Genomic DNA, 26,671 nt, shown 5'->3' with positions numbered 1-26,671 from the left:
CCACATGTTCAGCAGTTGTTGGCACCTGTCTGACTCAAGAGGCAATGGAGTGTGCCTCCAAGGGTGAAGTCAAGCCACTGGAGAATCACAGTGCCTGCTGTGGCTGCAGAGACTGGCAACTTATAACTGTTGCCTCCTGCGTTGCTTTTGCTGCATTAGCAGCACTGAAGTGACTTCTCCAATGTGCAAGCCTGGGCAGTGTGTCTGGCAGTCCTGATGTGGTCCAAAAGCAGAGTAATACTAGCTTGGATGCAGGAGTTTCTGAAAGGAGAGTGCAAGGCGCCATTCAACTATCTTAGGGACTCCACTCTGGATTTGTGTAGGGTCACGGGCGGAGGAAGGTGGGTGCAGGGAATGCGGTGCGCACCGGGTGTCAGCCATAAGGGTGGGTGACATCACCGCGCCACCCCCCACCCCACGCTCACTGTGTGGGCAGTGCCCCCGGACGCTCACTGCGTGGGCAGTGGGCTGCTAGGGACGATGCTGCCGTGGGCAGCTAGCAGTGCCCCCCCCCATGCTCGCCGCACAGGTGACTAGCGGCAACACTCCTGATGCTCGCCAGGCAAGTGGCTAGGGACGCTCGTTGCGTGGGCTGCTAGCAGCACCCTCCCCCACTCTCTGCGCGGGCGGCAGGTGGCTAGGGATGCTCACCATGCAGGCAGCTAGCGGCGTCCCCCCATGTTCAATGTGTGGGTGGCTAGCCGCACCCCCATGCCGCTCCAGGTGCCAGGGCAGGTAGCTCTGCCCCAGTAGGGTTTACTCCTTAGACATTTCTTCTCCTAAAGATATCCTGCAAGGCAGCAATTATGTATGCAGTATGTGCTGGGAATTCCATGCAACCCAGAACCTCACAGGGCTCTTAGCTGCATGGAAACCCGTATGTACACACAACTGAATGCATGCAAGGTCCCATTTCATGAATTTGGCTGAATGCATACATCTTAGGGTATGTTCAGAGGCTCATGCGGACATCAGGGCTGGGATCCGCCGGTGCAATCCTGCTCCCTCTCTGTGCATTAATTGAAATGTGGAAACAATCATCGGAATAGGACAATTTCCAGAATAAAATAAATGGTAAATAATAAATGTAGTAGTAGCAACAGCAATAATGGCAATGGAAATTCTGGATTTCAGCCAGAGGGTAATTAATATATCTGACTCAGTGCATTCATCAAGGGGGACTGGAGATTTCATTTATTTGATAATATTGACTGCTTACTTTGTGGAGATGCACTTTTAGCACTTGGTTCTACTCAAAGAACAGGCCTTCTTGTGACACTGGAGCTAATAGCACTTGGATGAGCTGGCACCAGTGATCATCAGTACTTTGAAATTTTCTTGGGAATAGATAAGAAGTCAATGAAAATTAACAATAACTCAGCTCTTGATTTAAAATGGTAGAAGCCAGCCAAAGGAAAAACTTGGAACCAAGTGATTTGAAATGAAACCTATTTCATAGCCAGCTGTGCTTAGGGTGGGGTGAAGGTAGGTTCTGAAAAAACTTTTTGACCACAAACTATTTTATATGTGTTTGTTTGTTTGTGCATGTACTAAACTAAGCCTCACATTTCTGGCAGATAGTTCAAACACTTGCAAATAATTTCTTCCTTTTCTGCATTAAGTATTGAGCTATACTGCTTGGTTTGTCCCAACAGTAATGGCAGTAAGAAGTTATATTTCACCTTTCTCTTGAGCACAGATCAAGAAAGGCAAATTGTCAGAACAGGCTTCAAAGAGTGGGAGAGTTCACTCCATTTGGAAGCAAACTAAAGCAACAAGGAGTTTGCAGAGAAATAGCAGGTGTTTGGTGATATCCGCTGCCTGTTGGACAAAGGAATTATGCAGCGGGATCAGTTAAATTAATCGTGTTGGGCTCAAAACTTGTACAGGCAATATATCACACAAATAGTTGGGAAGCCAGTCTGGCTGGAAACTGGATGCTCAATGAGATAGTCCTTTGGCCAACCCAGCACAACAATTTCTAATGGCCGTGTAGTCCAGGGGTCAGCAAACTTTTTCAGCAGGGGGCCAGTCCACTGTCCCTCAGACCTTGTGGGGGGCCAGACTATATTTTTTTTGGGGGGATGAACAAATTCCTGTGCCCCACAAATAACCCAGAGATGCATTTTAAATAAAAGGACACATTCTACTCATGTAAAAACACACTGATTCCTGGACCGTTTGCAGGCCGGATTTAGAAGGCGATTGGGCCGGATCCAGCCCTTAGTTTGCCTACCCATGGTGTATTCTTTGAGGATCAGAATCCCTTTGCAATTCTTCTCACTTAATGATATAATTTGCCCTTTTAATACCCCCCCCCCCAATTCCCAATTTTTGGCTTGCTTTGGTTTAGGTGACAGGAAAATGAAGTGCATTCTTTCCCCCAAAGAATTCTGGGCACTGTAGTTTGTTAAGGGTTGCTGGGAATTATAACTCTGTGAGGAGTAAACTACAGTGCCCAGAGTTCTTTGAGGGGAGAAATGTGCTTTGAACATGCTTTATAGTTATTGTGTGTATGCAACCTTAGTTCCTTTAGTTCATGTTAGCTGCTGGTAACCTTTCCCTGGACAAAGGTTCTTCTTCCACAATACACAATGCAGTTCTACTGCTTGAGCCATTTATATTTACCATATTAAGAGTCCTTACTTCAGTGTGGTGAGCTCAATTAAATTACCTTCAGGTATATTTTATCGCTGTTTTTGTGTGATATTAATGGCCATTCCCTGGTGAGTCTATTTGTGAAACATTTCCACCACTTTCTCCCCCACGCCCCATTTCAGTTTTGAAATATTACAGCCAAGGCATCAGTCAGCAGTAACAGTATCAACGAAAGGGCAAAAGGGGATATTGCATCTCTCGCCAGAATTTGTAAAACAAACACAGGGCCCTCCAAATAGCTGTATGAGCTGCTTTCAATCGTATGGGGTCTTCAAGAGTGAGAGTGTAATCTTTAAAAAATTAAAACACTGCCACTCATCCTAACACCTGCAGATTACTTTACTGCAATGCCATTCTAACAGTTACAATTGGAAATTATAGGTCATTCCAAGGTGAAATGCTGCTCCTCACACAGCAAAGTTTTTGCACACAATGACCTCATATCAAAAATTGCCTTTTCATATTCAGAGCCTCCTTGTGAGTCTGTGACTTCAATTGCTACTCTTATCCATCTACAAGCAAGTAATGCAGGGAAACCAGGTAGACATTCTTGATCTTGTTCACCAGCCCACAGAAAAATCTAAAGGAGATGGTTTAATCTGAAGGATGAACCAAAATGGACAGAGCCCAGCAATGTGTGCAGACTGGAAATGAAAAATCCACCATACATGAGATGGAGATTTACAGCGATATTTAAAAGAGAGATGAGTTAAAACACTCCAGGTATAGAATGAATGGGGGTAGAAGTGCTCTGCAGACTTGAAAAGGAGAAGAGCTATTCTGAATCATGTAATGTTTAAGGTTTCAAGTACTGGGACCAAATCTCAAATTCTCTGCTGGTTCAACAATCATTCAACAATCAGTACGTTTCCGAGCACAATTCAAAGTGTTGGTGCTGACCTTTAAAGCCCTAAACGGCCTCGGCCCAGTGTACCTGAAGGAGCGTCTCCACCCCCATCGTTCTGCCCGGACGCTGAGGTCCAGCGCTGAGGGCCTTCTGGTGGTTCCCTCATTGCGAGAAGCAAAGCTACAGGGAACCAGGCAGAGGGCCTTCTCGGTAGTGGCGCCCGCCCTGTGGAACGCCCTCCCATCAGATGTCAAAGAGATAAACAACTACTTGACATTCAGAAGACATCTTAAGGCAGCCCTGTTCAGGGAAGTTTTTAATCTGTGACATTTTAGTGCATGTTTGGTCTCTGTGGAAGCTGTCCAGAGTGGCTGGGGAGGCCCAGCCAGATGGGCGGGGTATAAATAATAAATAATAATAATAATAATAATTATTATTATTATTATTATTATTATTATTATTATTATTCATTCATTCAAATTTTTGAAGCTAGAGGGTTGGGATGTACAGTGGTGCCTTGGTTCTCGAACGTAATCCATTCCGGAAGTCCATTCAACTTCCGAAACATTCAAAAACCAAGGCGCGGTTTCCAGTTGGCTGCAGGAGCTTCCTGCACTCAAAACGAAAAAACGTTTGAAAACTGGAACACTAACTTCTGGGTTTTCAGCATTCGCGAGCCGATTTTTTCATCAACTAAGCCGTTCGAGAACCAAGGTTCCACTGTATAGAACAAGATTACCACAGCAGCCAAGAGGTCAACTTTGAGCTCTTCCTTACCAACACAGCCTGCTAGCTATTTAAATTTTAAATTTTAAAAGTTTTTTGTTTTTTTTAAGCGAATAGGCTGGCATCCTGAGTTTGTTGCCACTGTTGGGAGCACTGATAATAGGGGGGAGCAACTAATAATAGGGGGGAATTAAAATGATTCTCATAACAGTAATCTACTGTTATGTAGAAGGAGCGTCTCCACCCCCATCGTTCTGCCCAGACACTGAGGTCCAGCGCCGAGGGCCTTCTGGTGGTTCCCTCACTGCGAGAGGCCAAGTTACAGGGAACCAGGCAGAGGGCCTTCTCGGTAGTGGCACCCGCGCTGTGGAACACCCTCCCACCAGATGTCAAAGAGAAAAACAACTACCAGACTTTTAGGAGACATCTGAAGGCAGCCCTGTTTAGGGAAGCTTTTAATGTTTAATAAAAAAGGTAAAGGTACCCCTGCCCGTACGGGCCAGTCGTGTCCGACTCTGGGGTTGCGCGCCCATCTCGCTTAAGAGGCCGGGGGCCAGCGCTGTCCGGAGACACTTCCGGGTCACGTGGCCAGCGTGACGAAGCTGCTCTGGCGAGCCTGCACCAGCGCAGCACACGGAAATGCTGTTTACCTTCCCGCTATACAGCGGCACCTATTTACCTACTTGCACTTAAGGGTGCTTTTGAACTGCTAGGTGGGCAGGAGCTGGGACCGAACGACGGGAGCTCACCCCGCTGCGGGGATTCGAACCGCCAACCATACGATTGGCAAGTCCTAGGCGCTGAGGTTTTACCCACAGCGCCACCCGCGTCCCATGTGTTTAATAGGCCATTGTATCTTGATATTTTGTTGGAAGCTGCCCAGAGTGGCTGGGGAAACCCAGCCAGATGGGCGGGGTATAAATAATAAGTTGTTGTTGTTGTTGTTGTTGTTGTTGTTGTGATACAATCTACGGCCTCATTCTGCTTTTTATATATTGCTCCAATAATCAACAGAAAGGGTTTTAGTGTATTTGCCTTGGCCACTGTGGCACAATGGTTAGAGTGTTGGACTATGGACTGGGAGACCAGGATTCAAATCTCCACTCAGCCATAAAGCTCACTATGTCACCATCTCTTAGCCTAATCTACCTCATAGGGTTCTTGTGGGGAAGAACTGGGAAGGAAGAGAACCAGGTATACCACCTTAGATTCCTTGGAAGATAAAGGTGGTATATACATGTAATAAATAAAATAATAAAAACATACAGGAGAAACCATTAATTTAATCCAAACATCTCTAAACTTACCTGAAAACGAAACAAAACATTTGCATTACAACTTGACCTTTGGCATTTTGCAGGTTTAGCTTATGCCTCCTTGACATGTATTTAAAATTGTACCAGATTTTGATCTTCAGAGCCTGACGCATTCAAATGCTTGTGGAAATCCACCTGTCCCCATTTCTCCTACCTCAAAAGCTCATTTAGGCTGCAGTCCTACTTGCACCATGAGAGAAAGCCCAACTGAACACACAATCTAAATGAAATTAGATTATACACCATAATCAAAATGAAAAAGTTTAGGACTGCATTGTTAATTTGCTGTTTGGTTCTCGTACACAGTTCAGGAGAGGAAAAACCAGCGACTGAAAGACATATAAACAAACACCTGTACTTACACGTGTCGGGCTTGAGTTGACTATTTGTGATCCCAAAATACTGAGGGTTTTCAATTACGGGAATCTTTGTCATTCCAATAATTACTGCATCTGGTCCGCCCTCGGAAGAAGATGGAGTGTTACTTCCATTAGAGATGTGATGAAGAGGACTCGCTGAATCGTCGTCATTGCTGATAACTGAAGAAGGACCTAAAGTTAGAAACAAAGATGCCCCTGTAACTTGACATAGTTTTCCCCTCCCTCTATCATTGCTCTGCCTTCACTATCTTGCTTAGAACCAAGCATACTGTAAGGTTTTGCGCAGAGGATGGGGAAGAGAGCTTTAGACCAGGACACCCAGAGGCCTAGTCCCTTAACTTCTGCACCTCCGAGGCAGCAGACCTACCAAAGGTTGAGTTGTGGGGCCTGTTTGCCTAGCATTGACCAGGCTGCTTGCCTCCGACCTCAACAGCTGCCGCTTCTGGAAGTTGACCTTTTGCCCATCACTTTGGCTCTGATCCTGTTACCACTTTGGAAGCTGATCCACAGCAAACCGTGGCAATTACGTATAGACAGTGCTGACTTTTAGAAGGTTCCGAAGACGGTTTCTCCTGCTGTTTTGCTCCAATTAAAACTCTCATTCTTTTCCATTTGGATGGCATTTCAATAAATAAAGTGCCCACTCATACAGCACATTAAACTTAGCTATATATGAGGAGCATATAAACGCAACAAATAAATGAATAATAAAACACAGCAAATGTAGAGATGACGACTCATGTCCTAAGTGGGTCTCCTTGTAAGATACTGGTGACTATGTAAGCCATGGAATGTGGAGGCAATGGAATGGATGGAGAAAAGCAGCTCATCAGCAGCTCAAATGCACCTTCTCCCAGAATGGCTTGCATGGTGAGGGAGGCGACAGCGCTAATTTGAGCTGCCTTATACCAAGTCTGGCTATCTCGGTTTCTGAGCACAATTCAAAGTGTTGGTGCTGACCTTTAAAGCCCTAAACGGCCTCGGTCCAGTATACCTGAAGGAGCGTCTCCACCCCCATCGTTCTGCCCGGACGCTGAGATCCAGCACCGAGGGCCTTCTGGCGGTTCCCTCATTGCGAGAAGTGAGGCTACAGGGAACCAGGCAGAGGGCCTTCTTGGTGGTGGCACCCGCCTTGTGGAACGCCCTCCCATCAGAGGTCAGAGAGATAAACAACTACCTGACATTCAGAAGACATCTTAAGGCAGCCCTGTTCAGGGAAGTTTTTAATATGTGACACTGTACTGTTTTTAACACTTGATTGGGAGCTGCCCAGAGTGGCTGGGGAAACTCAACCAGATGGGCAAGGTATAAATAATAAATTGTTGTTGTTGTTGTCTCACTCAGCACCATGTACTCTGGGAATGGGGAGCCTCAGGCCCTGAGGACAAATGCAACCACTGAGGTCACCCTCTCACTGGTCATCCCTTCTTCCTAGGCACATGACCACACATCCCTTTACTAGTTCCCCCTTTTGCTCATGTTGTATTGTAAAATCACCGTCCAATGCAAAGTACAGTGGTGCCTCGCAAGACGAAATTAATTCGTTCCGTGAGTTTTTTCGTCTTGCGATGTTTTCGTCTTGCGAAGCACGGACTTTGGAAAAGTTTCGAAAATCACCAAAGTCTTCAAAAACCTCAAAAAAGGCTACCACACCGCGTGCTATGAATGCACGGTTTTAAGAAAAAGGAAACAAACTTGCAAGACAAAGGAAACAAACTTGCAAGACGTTTTCGTCTTGCAAAGCAAGCCCATAGGGAAATCCGTCTTGCGAAGCAACTCAAAAAACGAAAAACTCTTTCGTTTTGCAAGTTTTTCGTCTTACGAGGCATTCGTCTTGCGGGGTACCACTGTACTCTAGAGGCTTTTCATAAATCAGAATTCATAAATCAGAAAGTTAATTCAATCCACTGACCATCTTGAATTCAGTTATATATGACATGGTGGTTCCTACCCCCTTAACTTCAGTTTACCTGAAAAGCAATGACTTGCACCACAGTTACTATGGCTGCTTGCCACTACACCAGGGGTGTAGTGGGAAATCTTGAAGCTGGAGCGTAGTGTAGTGAGAGTAAACGCCACTGAACTCCTCCTCTTACTTTGGACCCCAGCTTAGAAAATACTTCAGGCTTCAACAAAAGTTCTTCATCCAGCTAAAACGCAACCTTTAGCACTTAATTAGAAATGCAAACAAGCTTGCAAACAAGTGTTAACATATCACCTGCTGTTGTGAACCAGGAAACCCATCAAATAACAGGAAAGAAGTCTCCAGCCTCTGCTTGATGGTGTTCCTCATCTTCTGACTTCCTCTATGCTACTCTGTTACAAACAAACTTGTAAATTTCATGATAGTCACTTCAGCAGATGACTTGGAACTGAAATTTGATTCTACTTATGGCCAAATATGTCTCCTTTCTGCTTCAGTAGCATTTTGTTTTCTTTGCAATTGCTTGTTTCTATGGGTACCTTGTACGAAATGCTGAGTTCCTTTTACTTGTTACTTTCCATCATATTAAAAGCTGAGGGGCTCCTCTGCAGAGCAACTCCCTGGCCCCACCTGGCTCTTCCGGAATGGGATTAGCTCTTAAAGGACTAGGGCATACAATAACAACAGCTCTAGAACAGGCATAGGCAAACTCGGCCCTCCAGATATTTTGAGACTACAATTCCCATCATCCCTGACCACTGGTCCTGTAAGCTAGGGATGATGGGAGTTGTAGTCCCAAAACATCTGAAGGGCTGAGTTTGCCTATGCCTGCTCTAGAAGAACCCCCAAGCTCTCAGGGGAGTGCTGCACTACTGAGAACAGGCCATCTACCTAACTCCAGGACCTGGAACCCACCCATCAACAATGCCTCCATCTCGCCAGGATTCATTCCCAGCCTCTTGACCCTCATCCAATTCCAGTTATTACTGATTCCAGGCCTCTTCCGAATCAGATGAAAGGAGAGACAGAGCTGGGTGCCATCTGCATATTGATGACTCTCCAAACCCCTGGATGATAGTTCTGACCATCTTCATATAGATGTTAAAAAGCATGTGTCCTGCACAAATGCCAAGGAACTGAGCAGAAGACGCCCAATGCTACTGTCCAGGATCAGTTCTGCAGCTACAAGAGGAGGTCCTGTAATATGGTGTCAGTACAGGAGGATACAATAGTTAATGGTATCTGGAGGCTCAGGGAACTTCAGTGGCTAGAAGTGTCTCTTACCAACTGCAGCTTGTTTGACAGGGAAGGCCATTCCTGGCCCAGGAAAGCCTTACCACAGCAGTCCATGTGTTGCTTGCTTCAAGACTGTATTACTGCAATGCACTCTGTGTGGGGCTTTCCTCACACTTGAACCAGAAACTATACTTAGTGCAGAATGCTGGAGCACGATTGCCGACAGGTGAGGCCCCGTGCTCAAGAGATCTGAAATGTTGCCGATTTGCTGCTGGGCCAAGTTACTATTAGCATATAAAGCCCTTAACAACTTGGACCAATTCACTGTACTCTTTTAAGCACTTGCTAATAACATTCTGGTTTAGACAAGCCCACCCAGATGCTAAGAAAGCTGAGGTAATCTTGATCTGTTTTTAACTTGTTTTCTGTTCTTTCCTTTTTCTTCTTATTTACTTTAATTGACTATAATAATCTCAAAATCAGGAAAAAAGAAAGTTGAGGTAATCTTGATCTGTTTTAAAGTAGAGTTATCATTATTCTTTAATTATTCTTTATTAAATTTATATACCGCCCTACACCCGCAGGGTTGTGATTTTTTCTTGATTTTACTGTCTTATCTTTTGTAAACTGCCTTGAGGTTTGTTTTTACAATCAAATGATGTATACATTTTATTAAATGATATCAAAAGCACAACGGGATCAAGAACCAACAGAGTTGCACTCCCTCTTGTCGCTTACCTGATAAAGGTTATCAGTCAGGGTGACCAAGGTAATTTCAGTGCCATCCATGAAGCCAGAGTGAAATGGGTAGCTTCATCCAAGCAAGCCTGAAACTGTTCAGCTGCCATCTCTCAATCCTCTTGCCCTGGACATTTGGAAGTGGATCATAGCTATCTAGAATTTCAGAGTCCAGGGAGGGACTCTTGAGAAAGGGATCACTGCTGCACCATTTTTTTGGAAAAGAAGTATCAACCCACCCCCATCTCAACCGCTTCATATGGTCAAACCTTCCTGGCTAATATTTATTAGCCATGATAAGCAAGGGTCAACAGAACACACAGCACATGAGGCAGTATCCAGTGTTAGTTATATTTTATATTCTGAGTAGAACCAGTAGAATTACAGTGGTGCCCCACAAGACGAATGCCTCGCAAGACGAAAAACCCGCTAGACGAAAGGGTTTTCCGTTTTGGAGGCGCTTCGCAAAACGAATTTCCCTATGGGCTTGCTTCGCAAGACGAAATGTCTTGCAAGTTTTTCTGACTTCTTTTTCCTTCCCCCCTTTTTCTAAGCTGCTAAGCCGCTTATCTGCTTATCCGCTAAGCTGATAAGCCGCTAAAAGCCGCTAAGCCGCTAATAGCGCTAATCCGCTAATCCGTCAATGGGCTTGCTTCACAAGACGAAAAAACCGCTAGACGAAGAGAATCGCGGAACGGATTCTTTTCGTCTTGCAAGGCACCACTGTAATGGACATGATTCACTTAGACCCAGAGTTCAACCAATGACATGGCTGGAACTAACTTAGTTGAATGTAACCTGTGATAATCCAGACCCCTGCCAGTATCCTGTCCATATCCTCAGGCCACAACAAGTGAAACTGATCCCACAAACCAATATTAGATGGTGCTCTGAAAACCTTCACCTGACCTACATTAATGCCACACAAACAGCCACAACGGAAAACAATGAAACAAAAACCAGCATTATATTTTAATATCCTAAAAGAAGATAATAAAATACTCCAGACAAAACTGTGGCAATGAATGAGCTTAGTGCAAGTGTTCTGATTTCGCAATGCCTACTTCCCCCCCCTTTTGTCCTCTATTTGTTATGTAATTAACAGATGGCAAATCTCTGTGTGTCAGGAGACAGCTAAATTTACACCTCTTTAAATACCTTGTTTGTCAGCTCCCTTGATAAATGTGAGTAAACTGGCGTACAAACTGTTTTAATGCTTGCTTATCTGACAGACTAGCTATTAGATGAAAAGCTGCATCCCATTTCCTTAATGCACTGCCAAATTTACACCACAGTCAAAGGCTATGCTATAGAGCCAACACTTAATTGAACAACCAAATGTATGCGTGAGGTTTCAAGAATGCAAAACAATTTTCAGAAGGGAATTTAAAAACACTCACTTCGAATTGGAAGTAGCTTTCACTGTTCCATCAACTCTCCCATACGCACAGTGTGTGAACTTTGAGGCAAAGGGTAATTTTCCACCCAAATGCCGAAATTCTGCTGCATCTGGTTCAAATGGGGTCAGCTAATTACTTGTCAGAAGCAGAAGGAACCTTTTGAAAACACCTATTATTGATGTTATTTTCACAAATCCAGCTTTGGCTTACAACCAAAAGTTGGAAAAGTACATTTAAAAAAAATATGGCTAGAAATGCAGGTCACCGATTGCTAATAGTAACCACATATGGAGTTCCACTTGATGTTGCCAGCTGAATTCATGTTAAGATTATTATTTTTCTAATTTTTTAAAGTTGGAAACTAAAAACAGATAAGAAACAGCAATCTGCCTAGGAGAGAGAGAGAACACAGGAGAAATACTTCCTCTCTAGCTTTCCATCCTTCCTCCTTATATCTGATGTACATTCTGAGTTGCATGAAGTTGTACGTGAATCATTTCCAATACAGAGTCTAGCCTGGAGATTTGGAAAAGCACCGTATTTCTCCATGTATAAGACTAGGTTCCTCTAAATAATGTCAAAAATTAGGGGGCGTCTTATACACTGATACATCTCCCCCCATTTTCTTAAATCTGAGTCCCCCAAAATGTCTTATACGTGTGGGCATCTTATAGACATAAAAATATGGTAGTTATCCATGTTTCTTATGTAGGTTTCTCCCCCCCCCCTCAAAAAATGCATAGATTGCGACTGGCCCTTCTGGGGTGTGTCAACGTTCTGGTGAAGGAACCTTTTCCTGCTGCACACACCATGGAAGTGCCAGAAGCCACCATACCATCCTCTGCCCCCACCCAAGAGCCTCACTCCCCCACAAAATGTCCACTGGCTTACATTTCCACAGAGAACTCTCACTCCAGGAAGCCATCTGTAGTGTCATGCAATAATAGCAGAGTACTTTACTTGCCCACTCAAAAAACCTGAAAGTCCATGCTTCCCAGTTGCTATTGCACCCAATAAATCTGATATCAGAGACCCAGCCTGACTGAATTCCATTGCTGTTACCACTCCCACCTCTTGCCCAACAAATGCTGGGGCAACTTAAGAAGCTAGACTGTGAAGGCTGCATCAATGTCTCTGAAATATTAAAGCAATAAAAGACTTCATTCTTTGCCAAAGTGAGTAATATGTTGGGCAGTGGTTGTTTTTATATTTATAACTTTACTTATTGTTTGGAGTAAGTAGGTCTTATAGAAGCTGGGTCTACTTCAGAGTTAGCCAACATGCCGCCTTCCAGATTTTGTAGATTCCAGTGCTGGAGACAGCAGGCCTGTGTGCGCCAATTGGGGGGGGGGATCGCAAGTAGCAAGAGTGCTCTGGCACTCAGGTCCTGTTCACTGGCTTCCCACTGGCACCTGGGTGGCCACTATGAGAACAGGAGAATGGGCCTTTGGTCTGATCCAGCAGGGCTCTTATGTAATCCTCATTGGTCCCAGCCAATGGGGCCATTGGTCAGGGATGATAGAAGTTGCAGTCTGCCATCTGGAGAAAATCCTATTGCTTACACCTGTTCTACTTCTGATTCTGGAAATGGCACGCAACACATCCTAAGTACTTATCGTCTTCTCTAGTTCTTTCTACCCTATCTCATGAATTCCTGTGTGCCTCCCATATTCACTTTTCTCTCAACACCCTTGCAACAGGATCCTTCTCATTCTCCCCTTAGGAGGTTGGATTCTCTGGCTTCCTACAAGTCTTCCAGAGGCTACAAGAGCCTTGCGCTCTCTCTCTCTCGTAGTCCTCTCTCTCTCTTGCATTCCTATATGTTTAAGCCAGGCATGGCCAAATTTGGCCCGCCAGCTGTTTGGGGACTATAGTTCCCATCATCCCTGACCACTGGTCCTGTTAGCTAGGGATGATGGGAGTTGTAGTCCCAAAACAGCTGGAGGGCCAGGTTTGGCCATGCCTGGTTTAAGCCATTAACAGGATACAGCAGAAACACTTGCACACAGCCGCAGCTGGAGGACTTCCCAACTTTCAAATGGCGAGACCTGTGTTTGAAAGGTTATCCTTAGGCTACATATTGTAGCCAGATTTTCTCTAGAATGCTGAACATTAAAGGTAGATTCTCATGTTTGCTTTCTGTTTCCATTGCACATATGGTTTTTCCAGTTAGTTTTTTTTCTTTATGGTATTGCAGGGTGTCCATCATTCCTTAGCGTTGGCCTGCAGCTCTTTTCCTACTGTGTATCATTGTGCTACTGGCTTTGGCAGCACCCCAGAGTTTTGAGTGTCACTGTAAGCACATGACCTCCTCAGCTTATGGGAAGAAGCTCCAGCTCCTGGAAGTTACACAGGAAATTTGCAGCACGCTCAAGCAAGAACACTGGTGTGCCATGCGCCCAACCCTATGGCCTCATCTACCAGGGGAGAAAATTGTAAGGTCATGCTGGAGCTCACAACGTATTCCCCCCAGGAACAACTTGAATAAAACATTCCCAGTCTATTTGTACCTATATTTAATAATAATAATAATAATAATAATAATAATAATAATAATAATAATTTTTATTTATATCCCGCCCTCCCCAGCTGAAGCTGGGCTCAGGGCGGCTAACAACAATCAAAATCATCCAGCGATTCTAAAAACATTTCATTATAAAAATTAATTAAAATCAAATTGATGGCAACCAATAAGCAAAATTCTGTGCAGATTGCCAGAGGAGGGGGGTCAGGCTGCGCCCTGACCAAAGGCCTGGTGGAACAGCTCTGTCTTGCAGGCCCTGCGGAAAGATGTCAAGTCCCGCAGGGCCCTGGTCTCTTGTGACAGAGTGTTCCACCAGGTCGGAGCCACAGCCAAAAAAGCCCTGGCTCTAGTTGAGGCCAGCCTAACCTCTCTGTGGCCTGGGATCTTCAAGATGTTTTTATTTGCAGACCATAAGTTCCTCTGTGGGACATACCAGGAGAGGCGGTCCCGTAGGTACGAGGGTCCTAGGCCGTATAGGGCTTTAACTTAATAAATCTTGTTTGACTTCTTCAGAGGGCTGATCTCTCTTGAAGTATCCCTCCATTCAAGCATTCTGGGTAGCCTGCCTATTTCAGCGACATCTGCAATGTAGTACGTGGAGGATTTCCTCCTGATCTTTGACAGGAATGGGCTGGCTGCCTATGCAATAAAGTTCAAGTTCAAGAACCAACTTGCAGGTTTCACTCCCCCTTGGCTGAATGGGATCCAAGCTCAAGGTCACAGTTCATGAATCCTGGTGGAATGAAACACTTCTCTATACAGCTTTCATTCCACCTATCAGGCCATTGTCATGTTACACCTTTTTTGGTTGACAGGGAAATATATTTCTCTAAGGCCTGAAGAGAACGGCAATGGGTTACCTTGTAGTTCGACTTTGATGAAGAGGAAATGCATTGAAGTGACATTTTTAGGGTTCGGACAACGTTGGCAATAAGTCATAACAAGGGCAGTGAAACAGTCACATTCTGGTTCATCCTAAATAATCAACAACAGTGTCAAAGGGTTACTCTCGCTAATTTAAATAGAACTTTAAACCTTTCAGAAACAGATCCTGCATAATAAATGTTGATGTCAAACACGCCAGTTCCCTAGAGAATGATGAAATAAGCAATTTCCCGATTGAAATGAATATATACTCCTTTCAGCTATTTGTATTTTATTATAGCTGTGCTATCAAAAGTGCTCACGGCTGCAAGTTTGATCCAGAAACCATTTTATAATGGCAACCAATGTTAGTGGCCTGTTTGCTTGCAATGAACTCTCCACGTGAGATCAGACTGTTGTGACTCTATGCTCACTTCAGACCATTGGAAGCGCTCTTAGACCACCAGCTCAGTATTGTCTACAATGAGGCTCTCTAGGATTTGAGGATTTGAGACACAGAAAGACAATCCCAGACCTATAGGGAGAGGCCAAGAATCGAACCTTATTAGTCCTAAATGGAAGGTAGCAGAAACACTGGTTGCTGATAGAATCAGACGTCCCTGATTGCCCTTCTATTCATACAAGGGTTTTTTTTTGTAATCAGGTGGAAATAAAGGTAAAGGTAAAGGTACCCCTGACTGTTAGGTCCAGTCGCGGACGACTCTGGGGTTGCATGCTCATCTTCCTCTATAGGCCGAGGGAGCTGGTGTTTGTCTGCAGACAGCTTCCAGGTCATGTGACCAGCAGGACTAAGCCACTTCTGGCGAACCAGAGAAGAGCACGGAAATGCCGTTTACCTTCCCGCCAGAGCTGTACCTATTTATCTACTTGCACTGGCGTGCTTTCGAACTGCTAGGTGGGCAGGAGCTGGGACCGAGCAACAGGAGCTCACCCCATCGCGTGGATTCGAACTGCCGACCTTCTGATCGGCAAGCCTTAGGCTCTGTGGTTTAGACTACAGCGCCACCCACGTCCCTAAATCAAGTGGAAATACACAAATTAGAGGAGTGGCATTTCAAATGTGAAATGTGCCTGTCTGCATCATTCTTCCTTATCCTCCTTAAAACACATACATCCTCTTTTGAGAGTGGAGAGTATAAATCAGTGAATGATAAAGAATTATAGAGGGACACACAGACAGCACTCGGGTGTGTCTCTTGCTTGTGTTTGGTAGTTGGGCCATCTTGGCTGTGGGTCCTGGAAGACCTGCTCCCTGCCCTGCAGGCCTTTCCCACTTGGGCTGGGACGGTGGGACCCTGACTGATTCCAGCTACAGAAGCCGAGGCTGCTGAACAGACCCTTTAGCTGAGGCATTCTTTAGGGGGGTTGTTGGGTGGGTGGGGATTATTGTTGATGTTGTTAATTTTTTGCATTTTTATTTTGGAAATTATGATTTATGTGGAAATTGTTCAACTTGGTTGTATATGCTTTGATGTTTTGTTTATTGTTTATGACTACTTTTGTTTGTAGTTATGTATTTTTTTATTGTTGCAAACGGCCTTGAGCATTGTTTTAACTTTGGAAAGATGGCATACAAATAAAATGATGGATTGATTGGCACAGTGGTGCAACTAGGTAATTTTAGAGAGGGGACTTTATGGTCTTATGCTCCACACCCTTCAACACCTTGAGTTCAGAGCTTTCCAAACTGTGTCTCCTGGTATGTCCCACAGAGGACCCTAAGGTCCATGCATAGGTAAAGGTAAAGGTACCCCTGCCCGTACGGGCCAGTCTTGACAGACTCTGGGGTTGTGCGCCCATCTCACTTAAGAGGCCAGGGGCCAGCGCTGTCCGGAGACACTTCCGGGTCACGTGGCCAGCGTGACATCGCTGCTCTGGCGAGCCAGAGCCGCACACGGAAACGCCGTTTACCTTCCCGCTGGTAAGCGGTCCCTATTTATCTACTTGCACCCGGAGGTGCTTTCGAACTGCTAGGTTGGCAGGCGCTGGGACCGAGCAGCGGGAGCGCACCCCACCGCAGGGATTCGAACCACCGACCTTTCAATCGGCAAGTCCTAGGCGCTGAGGCTTTAACCCACAGCGCCACCTGTGTCCCTGGTATGTGTCCAAACTGTGTCTCCTGGTATGTCCCACAGAGGACCCTAAGGTCCATGCATAATAATAGCTTAAAGGTCCTGGGCCCTAAGGAAGCCAGACTATCCTCCACCAGGGCCAGGGCTTTTTCAGTGATGGCTCCGACCTGGTGGAATGCTGTCCCACGAGACTAGGGCCCTGCAGGACTTGATCTCCTTCTGCAGGGCCTGTAAGACAGAACTATTCCACCTAATTCAATCAGAATTAGGCTGATCCTCTATTCCCTTTTCCCTTTCCTCTTCTATGAAGAAACCCTTTCTGGGTCCCCAAATTTAAATTCTTATTCACACACCTCCTTGCTGACCCTGGAAGGACCAACTTGGCCAGTTAGCACTGGTGATCATTCGATGTCTACTGTCAGGGTCCCCCTCCCCCCAAAAAATGCCCCTGCATTTTAGAATTTTAATGATATTTATGCTGCATTTTATGTTGTATTCTATGCTGTTTTATGCTGTTTTTAAGTCGCATTTTAATCAATGTTTTATACTTGCTGTTAGCCTCACTGAGCCCGATTTTTAAACTGGGAAGGCTGAGGTATAAATAAAAAATTATTATTATTATTAAATTATTAACACATTAGTGTGTTGGCTGCAGTGTGCAGCTGTGTCGTGCGAATGCTAGCCACACTCCTGGAAAGGGGTTAGTTTAACCTCCGGTTTCCTAGCAAAACCGAAGTACCGCGGCACGAAATGATGCTTGTCTAAAAAGTGTGTCAACAATGTGAAAAGTTTGGATATGGTAAGATGACCCTGCAGCATTGAGGGCTCTTCTACTCATTCAGCTAAGTGGATCTGTAACAGTGAACCATCCAGACTTTCCTAACAGACTGATCCTGTGCATGTTTACTCAGAAGCAACTCCCACTTAGTTCAGTTGGACTTCCTCTAAAATAAATGTGAATGAGATTAGATTATTAACTCGTAGCCTCATTATACATAACAAGTCCCATGTGAATGAGGATCAGAGAAGCCCTCTCTACGTGTTACACACATAGAGGACCCTGGAGGGCAGTAGCTACTCATGTGTAGAGGTTCCTCTTCAGAGATCTCTCTGCAAATAGAGGGGGCAGGCCAAGCTGTGCTAAGCAACCTCCCCTCGACTATGCATGAGTGCTCTCCAGACCAGTAAAGCATGAAGTCTTGAAATAATCAGCGCATGATTTTTAGCAAATGACGTTTTCTGTCCTGGAGAGACAATAGTTCATTTATACAACTGCAGATTAATGTTCTGCTGTTAAGAATGAGTTAAAGTAATACATCTTCCTTATAGTCCAATGCCGTGCAAAGAGGGAAATGATGGATCTTTGGTCTCTTATATTACAAAGAGCGACAGTTTCATGTCTACATAATGTTTAATTGAAAATCTATGAAAATCCATTCCTCATTTTTAACCCCTGAGAAATTAATGCAAGATCAAATCTTGAAAACTCCTTGGTTCATGCTGAGACAAAACTATCAGTGGGAGTTTTGCCAGAGTAGGTATTAAGGACTTGCATGACTTGGCCCACAGTACCAGAGAAATATGAGCTATTAGCTCAATTCATCTATGTCTAAAGTACATTGCTCAAGCCCTAACATTCTGCTAGAGCCTGGCTTTGCCAGACTGTTTGGCACAACCACCAGGGCTTAGCAGCTGTTACAGATTTGTGAGGACAGCAGGACTGAGTTCTTTCTAACAGTTCTAAGGAACAAATGAAATGCCTTCTGGTCAACGTGCCCACAGTATTTGCCTCCTCACAAACCCAAAAGACAAATCGTAACGTAAACCAAAGTAAAGATTTATAGTACACAACTTAAAAGATGGATCACCCCTCCAAATGAATTTTATGAAGACAGTACAACACCTGACATTTCACAGGATCTACCTTTCTACTTCTCCCCACCCCCTTCAAGAAGAACATAAAAAGAGACCGAATGGATCTTGCCAAAGGCCCATTTAGTCCATCCTCCTGTTCACAGTGGCAGACCTACGGCCTGTGGGAAGCCCAAAAACAGCACTGAATGCAACAGCACTCTCCCCATCCTTTCAGCTCAGCAGGTTAGGAATTGAGGAGACCTGCAGCATTTGTTAAAGCACAATTCTATGCATGTCTACCCAGCAGAAAGTTCCATTAACCATATTATGTAATATTTGTCAACATAAACTACTTCCTAGATGGGGTGTGGGGGAAGAAGAGTCATGGAGGCTGCACTGAATTTTGGAGAGGGGTAGGATACAAACAAATAAAATGGATGAAGTTCCTGAAACAGAAAAGTCCCTTTGGCTTAGGAGTGAAATAAAATTAGCTGAGGTTTCAGCCTCATACTCATTTGCATAGGTAAGCCCCACTGAACCCAATGGGGGTATGTAGCTATAGGATTGTGCTGTTTAGGCTTTTAGATCCTAGCTAGGTATTAAAAGCCAAAGTCTATAAAATGTCTCAAATTCAGAAAGTTTTTTAATTTTGCATTCTGTAGTACTTAAAAAAACCACACTGGAGCATGAAACTTCTTCAGAGGTCAGGACAGGGAAAACTTTCTATTATCATGGTGAATGTGTAGCTTTATCTCTCCACTTATAAATAATGAAAAGCTGGCATCCACTTTGACATAAAAAACCCTCTAAGTGACCTTTTCTACAGAAAGTTGCTGTTGTAGTAATAGAATTATTATTATAGGAGTATTGTTAATCACTTTTTTTTTGCAAACAGACGGTAGACTCAGGTTGCATTAACACAAGCAACAAATGCCTTCAGTAATGCACATAAACAGCAAAGTGTATTTCGTTTGAATAAAATACCGTACATAAGAGGGCTTGTTGAGCAGGTACATTTGAGAAATGCTCTAGGAATCCACAAAAGAATGGCTGTGGATTTATATATATTGTATTTATATTTGTGTTAGGTTAGAGCAACAGAAGATTAAACATCTGCATTTTCTTCTGGGGCTTTAAATATATGATATATATTGTGAAAACAAGGTAATGGAAAAAGTATTTTGCACATGGCTGATCATGGATAACTACATTTTCTTTGAAATATTACGTGAATATCGTGTTTAGGCTAGAGAAGAAACAGAAACCACTGCTCAGTCATCAGTCCATTACTTTTGCAATCCAGGCCAATGCCTTCCACACTATTTGCTCCTATATATGTGTGTGTGTCCATCATATCATAAAATCTCAGGGCGGTGAACGCTATTAAAACCAATAATTAAAGCGATTGGCTATTTAAACAGCTGCAAAGACAAAAATCTTCAAGAGATACCTTGAAGTGACTGGCACATGGAGGAACCCCTACCAAGGCCCATACCCTGGCCCTAAGTGCTCTGTTGATAAAATCCTGGCTCTATCTTTTCCTCACTGCTGCCTCTTCATTGGCCCAGAGGAGGGTGAGGAATGACAGCAGCCACTGCTTGCTTCCTCACAAGCAGCTAGAACAATAGTAATGACAAAGATGAAGGCAGATGGCCCAGCATATGGCCCAAAGCTCCTAAACTCCGTAGCTAATCCTGGGATGTACGAGACCCAGCTCTCTGTTCCCGTCAAACTCTTGACACTTGTGAACATTTCTTCTGGCATTTAAAGATATACAGTGGTGCCTCGCAAGACGAAATTAATTCGTTCCGCGAGTCTCTTCGTCTTGCGGTTTTTTCGTCTTGCGAAGCACGGCTATTAGTGGCTTAGCGGATTAGTGCTATTAGCGGTTTAGCGGCTTAGCGGCTATTAGCGGCTTAGCAGCTTAGCGGCTATTAGTGGCTTAGAAAAAGGGGGGGAAAGGGGAAAAAACTCGCAAGAACTCGCCCGACGTTTCGTCTTGCGAAGCAAGCCCATAGGGAAATTCGTCTTGCGAAGCACCTCAAAAGACGGAAAACCCTTTCGTCTAGTGAGTTTTTCGTCTTGCGAGGCATTCGTCTTGCGGGGCACCACCGTAAAGTGGAACTGACTTCATTAAGCAGAAGTTAGAAAGATTTGGCCATTTAAAAGGAATGAAAGAATGTTTAACACAGAATGGGGGAGATACATGGGTTATCTAAAAAAAAAAATTGTAAACAATTAAACACACTAGCTAGCTAGCAGGATTAATTTAAAACCGAGCAGTTAAAAGGTGACTTTGGAAGAAATATAGAGAGTAACAAATAAAAGGAGTTAAGGGGGAGATGCGGCTTTGAAAATGTTTTTACAAAAAACCAAGGAAGGGGAGGAGGGAAGTCAAAACAAGTATGTATGTAATTGATGATGATTACTGTTAAATTGAACACTGAAAAATAATATGTATAAAAATATAATAAAAGGAATGGAAGTGGGTGATCTAGAATATCAGGACATTATGAGAAGTTGTCATAATCCAAAACTCTGTATGTGCAAATGGAATAAAAGCTCCTATCCCCATTCACTTACATGAAGACTATAGTTTCAGATTCCCATCCCTTTGTGTATTGAAATAAAATTGGGAATACATTATGGAAAAATGAACTCATATGTGCATCAGAGCCAGTGTACTCTCACAAGGGATCGTTGGATCTGGATTAGAGCAGGCATAGGCCAACTCAGCCCTCCAGATGTTTTGGGACTACAACCCCCATCATCCCTAGCTAACAGGACCAGTGGTCAGGGGTGATGGGAATTGTAGTCCCAAAACATCTGAAGGGCCGAGTTTGCCTATGCCTGGATTAGAGTATATAAAAGTGCTCTTACTAGAAGGAGTCCTTTGCCCAGAAGGGCAAGGAAGAGCCAGTCTGGAAAATTGTAGAAACCAAACATTTTGCTGAAAGTATTAATCAAATACATTGCTGCTATACCCAAGGTTGCAGGTTGAGCCCAGGAATATTCTGCCACTATAGAATTATCATAAATGAACATAGGAGCATGGACATGGGCCTAACCATGGTGAAGAAACCCCGACATGGAAGCTTGTGATTCTTAAATTGGCCTAATTTTTTTTGGATGGTGAGACAGTCTAGCAATGTGTTTCCAATAACAGCACATTCCACACAAGAAAATTCCACACACAAGAGTGATCTGCATATTAAATATACAGTCATACCTCAAGTTGAATGTGCGTCAGGTTAAGCGCGTTCGAGTTGCGCTCCGCGGCAACCCGGAAGTAACGGAGCGTGTTACTTCCGAGTTTCGCTGCTCGCGCATGCGCAGATGCTCAAAATGACGTCACGCGCATGCGCAGAAGCAGCAAAATGTGACCCGCGCACGTGCAGACGCGCCGTCGCGTCTTGCGTTCCGTTCGGGATGCGAACAGGGCTCCGGAATGGATCCCATTCGCACCCTGAGGTACCACTGTACCATGCAACAGCATCAGCTATCATGTCTGTTTCAAGAAAAAAATAGTTGTCCCCTATGGCCAAATTATGCTGATTGTTAAGATGCTGAGGAGACTTCTGTCTTGCCAGAATGAAAAAAAAAAAAAAGACTGCACATTTTGCAAACACAAACAGCTTAGATTTTAAAAATCTGCATCTGCCAAGTTAGCAGAACTAGAATATTCAAAACCATGGGAAAAACATGACATGACTGTACAAATAGCAAGAAAGGGCAATGTTGAGGCATAATTGCTTTAACACTCATAAGATTGTTTTCTCTTCCCTTCAGAAAAAAAGCAGATACGACTGCCCATAATAACCCACTTGCATTCACATCAACCAGAAATGTTTCAGAGTTTTTCCATTCCATTTCCCTGCTATGTTATAAAAAGAAAACAGCTTGTTTCCACAGTGTGCCTATGCAGAATCTATTCTAGTTCTGTGAGAATATATATATTTTTAATGTGCAAAAATCTGAAAAACTGACTCAGTTATCTCAGTGTGGTTCTCCTAGTGACCTTCTCATGACAGAATGAGCATGAAAGGACGGAGTTGGGGCTGTAAACTGACAAAGCGTACCATGGGCATAGCCGGGGGGGGGGGGGCAGCTGCCCCCCATCAATCAAAATCAATACAAATCTGAGGTTCTGCCTCCCCCTAACAAAAGCCTGCGCTCCTAACAAAAATACTGTCTACGCCCATGAAACGTACAGGCCTCATCTAAAGCAATACCTTGAGGCATATTTAAATAAGGTGACTTGCCAGATATGGTGGGAAGTTCTAGGCCAGCGATTCTCAACCTGTGGGTCCCCAGATGTTGTTGGACTACAACTCCCATCATCCCTGAGCTCTGGCCTTGCTAGCGAGGGGTGATGGGAGTTGAAGTTCAACAACATCTGGGGATCCACAGGTTGAGAAAGGCTGTTCTAGAGAGCCCAGCTGTTCCATTGTCTTGGCAAGGGCACTCAGGCAAAATTGGGGTTGATCAATTCCTTAGGCATGTCAGGGCCAAACAACATTGTGCTATGGCTATGCAGCTGTGTAGGTGCTGTTGTTTTGCACAAACTGCCAGTGTAGGACCTGCAATGTAGTGTTGTGTGTTGTGTGTTGGGGTTAACCCTTTGCTCCCTGCTAGGATCCTCCACTTAGATTGGAGGCACACAGATTAGCCACCCGTGGGCTGGAGCAAGCAGAAGAAGAAGAATGCCTTCCACTATCTCAGGCACCATTAAAGTGGAAACACCACCAGATTGATGAGTCCTGTACACATCTCTGGTCCCTGTCATTTCCCCAGTTGAAATGACCTCTTTTGTCAGAACTGGGACACGTTCCACACATATCCTGATTAAGAGAAGGGTCCTAAAAGGCAATAAACCTCAAAAAGTGAAACTGAATAGCATAGCATAACAAACAAACAAACAAACTTACCTATGAAGCCAGTTCTATGACACGAAACACCAATGGGCACCCATATGCCAACAGAAGATTTTCCTGGCACCAGCAGGGGCTTCCCCTTCCCCTGGTGAAATTAGGCTTGAAAGCAGCCTTCTATTGTAGCAATAGGCAGCTTTTTTTTCAAGCCTAACTGCGGTGCAAGGGGTGACTTTTGGGGGAGAATTAACTGTTGCATGGTGATGTATGAGTGGTTGCAGCATTTATGTGGGGTTCCAGCTTCTGCCCACAAGCCCCCAAAGACTGGTGACCCCTGATCTACAGTATTAAAAGGTAAAAAAGATAAAGGACCGCTGGACGGTTAAGTCCAGTCAAAGGCGACTATGGGGTTGAGGTGCTCATCTCGCTTTCAGGCCAAGGGAACCAGCCTTTGTCCACAGACAGCTTTCCGGGTCATGTGGCCAACAAGGCTAAACCGCTTCTGGTGCAACAGGACACCGTGACGGAAACCAGAGTGCATGGAAATACCGTTTTCCTTCCTGTCATAGCAGTGCCTATTTATCTACTTGCACAGGTGTGCTTTCGAACTGCTAGGTTGGCAGAAGCTGGAACAGAGCAACAGGAGCTCACCCCGTCGCAGGGATTCAAAAGGCTGAACTTCCAATCGGCAAGCCGAGGAGGCTCAGTGGTTTAGACCACAGCGCCACAGCAGTGCAAGTAGATAAATAGGTACTGCTGTGGCAAGAAGGTAAACAACGTTTCTGTGTGCTCTGGTTTCTGTCATGGTGTTCCATTGTGCCAGAAGCGGTTTAGTCATGCTGGCCACATGACCCAGAAAGCTGTCTGTGGACAAATGCTGGCTCCCTCAGCCTTACAGTGAGATGAGCGCCGCAACCCCATAGTCACCTTTGACTGGACTTAACCGTCCAGGGGTCCTTTACTTTTTATCTTTACAGTATTACCTAACTGGGAAATCGTATTTGTTCCCCTTCTATTAAAGTTGTTTTAAGAAACTGGCATAGTTCCAACCATCATGGTTTCTTACCTGTAAGATGTTTCTTATCAGTTCATTTTGACAGTGCAGTGTTTAAAACAAAAGTGAAAGAGACATTGCTAAGATGCTTGATCCAGGAATGCAAGTAACTATGACAATTTACTCCTTCCTCAGTCGTTCTGCCTATTCATGTAGCGACCTCATCCTTTTTCTTATCCCCTCTCTATCTGCACATTCCCTTCGTCCATTCCCCCCCCCAGTTCTAAACCTAAAGAGTATCCCACCCCGCATTCTACCATAATGCAAATCAGAAAATGCTTTGGAGACTCAGTTTAGTAGTCTAAGGGATTCCCAATTATCATCAAAATGCTAAATAATTGTGGGATGCTGAATTAACCACATATATTTGCCTCAGCAAAATATTACATTTCTCTTACTTTCAATTTGGAAATGGAGTGATTTTTACTTGTCTGAACACACCCCATAATCTAAATTTCAAATAAATTTATGAGAAAAACTTTACCAGCTACATATTTTAGAAAAGCACCAGGCTATAAACATACACAAATATCTACAAATTTCAGAGAAACAAAATAAAAAAATAGAAATCAAAACGTAAGAATGATACATCAATGGATTCCATTTCTGGTTAGACTTTCACTGATGAAGGACTAGGTGGATGCTACATACATTTACAAAAAATGCAAGACACAGTGGTAATGAATTATAAAACTTTATTGGCCTGTTTAAAAGAAGTTTAGAAATTTCAGCAAGTACAGTCTGTCCATATTGTCAAGATCGTGCTTTGAAATAAAATCAGTGATTGTCAATTATTTACAAGAAATATATATATATATATATATATATATATATATATATATATATTCCTTTTAAGACGAATTGCAGGCAGAGTATCTAAAGTTTCACATTGTTTATGGATTACAGCAAATGATGGGAATTTTCCTCTTACTCAAATGGAACTACAATCTGTATCTAGTACTGTTCCAGTGAGGTTCCACTGCTACAATAGGACTTCTGCTTCCTTCCTCCAACCCCCCCCCCAAAAAAAAACACCCCACCCTGCTCCAGAGGGTCTTCCAATCCTCTAGACCTAATTTTGAGGGTCCGTGGGGGAATGACTGGAGAGAAAAAGGAAGTTCTGTTGTGCACACAGAAGTCCCTTGCAACAGCCGGGCTGCAGCACCAGACACAATCCTATGGTCCAAAAAAAATGGTGCCCTCTAATAGCAGCTATATTAAAGCTTTGATATGATTTAATTAAATTTTAAACAGCCTGATTACACATATGTCAGGAATTATGGGTTTTTGGATTTGATTTAAACTCAAATCAATTAAATGCTGAATATGTCAGCATCAGCTTGTTCCGGCTAGGAGAATAAATCCTGCTATTTTTCCTCTGTAAGGCACAGTACTGTATGAATGGGCTAGCAGAATATTGTACACATTAAACCATAGCTAAAAATCAACAATGGTTTAGTGTGAATGTGCAGTTGGTAGACACAGCTGAAAATTTCTCACTGTGCTCCTCCCTGCCTCTTGCGATGTCCAAACCTGGGCTTGTGCAGGAAGCCAAGAATAAAAAATTATGTTCCCACTTGTTTCTTTGGAGAGAAACAAACTAGGCTTTGGACATTATGACAAGCCAGACTTTGGCTTGTTTCCTGGTAGTGGGAAGCCATGAGGAAAAAGTGCAGTGAAATTTTTTCATTCATATTCAACTATACCTTGTTCGATGAGACATATGAACCAGGCGACTGGCATCCCATGACTGGGTAGCTTCACTGGTCAAAATCTTCAAACCACTTACTTAAGAGTAGTGACCCTAAAGTCAGTGTGACTTTTCTAAGGTAAGTGCTTGAAGGATTTCAACTAATGATACACAGGAGAGCAGGACTTTCAGGAGAACATTAATCCACTTCTACGATAGGAATCTAAATGGGTGGTATTGTGGGAGACTTCAAGCTTACACCCCCCAAACTCACATGGAAGCAATAATTTAATTAGAGGTCAGAACAATCCAAATTCTGCCTGGATTGACCCCTGCATTGTGGGCATGGTCGTCAGGGGGGAAGACTGTGGGGAGAAGAAACCAGTCCCTGCTCAAGAAGATGGGGAATAGCTTAGGTTCCAGTGGGCCTGTGGTCAGTTCTGTGGTGCCTCAATTCTAGGCCCTATGTTGGTTACCACCAGTGGAAACATTGCGG

At 44.0% G+C, this 26,671-nt stretch overlaps 1 protein-coding gene and 1 long non-coding RNA gene across 2 annotated transcripts in view; one reads left to right on the top strand and one right to left on the bottom strand.

The window, feature by feature from the left end:
- Positions 1-26,671, bottom strand: part of NTRK2 (neurotrophic receptor tyrosine kinase 2) — a 187,453-nt gene that overhangs the window by 53,860 nt on the left and 106,922 nt on the right. Inside the window, exon 14 of the mRNA XM_079996083.1 lies at positions 5,910-6,098. Coding sequence (XP_079852209.1) covers positions 5,910-6,098 — 189 coding nt within the window. The remainder of the gene's footprint in view (positions 1-5,909; positions 6,099-26,671) is intronic.
- The window catches only part of LOC307227102, a 212,884-nt gene that overhangs the window by 185,168 nt on the left and 1,045 nt on the right, over positions 1-26,671 (top strand). The window lies entirely within an intron of this gene.

The sequence above is a fragment of the Podarcis cretensis genome (genome assembly GCF_951804945.1).
Source record: "Podarcis cretensis genome assembly, chromosome: 11".
NCBI classification, from domain to species: Eukaryota; Metazoa; Chordata; class Lepidosauria; order Squamata; family Lacertidae; genus Podarcis; species Podarcis cretensis.
This window is presented reverse-complemented; position numbering and strand designations above follow the sequence as displayed.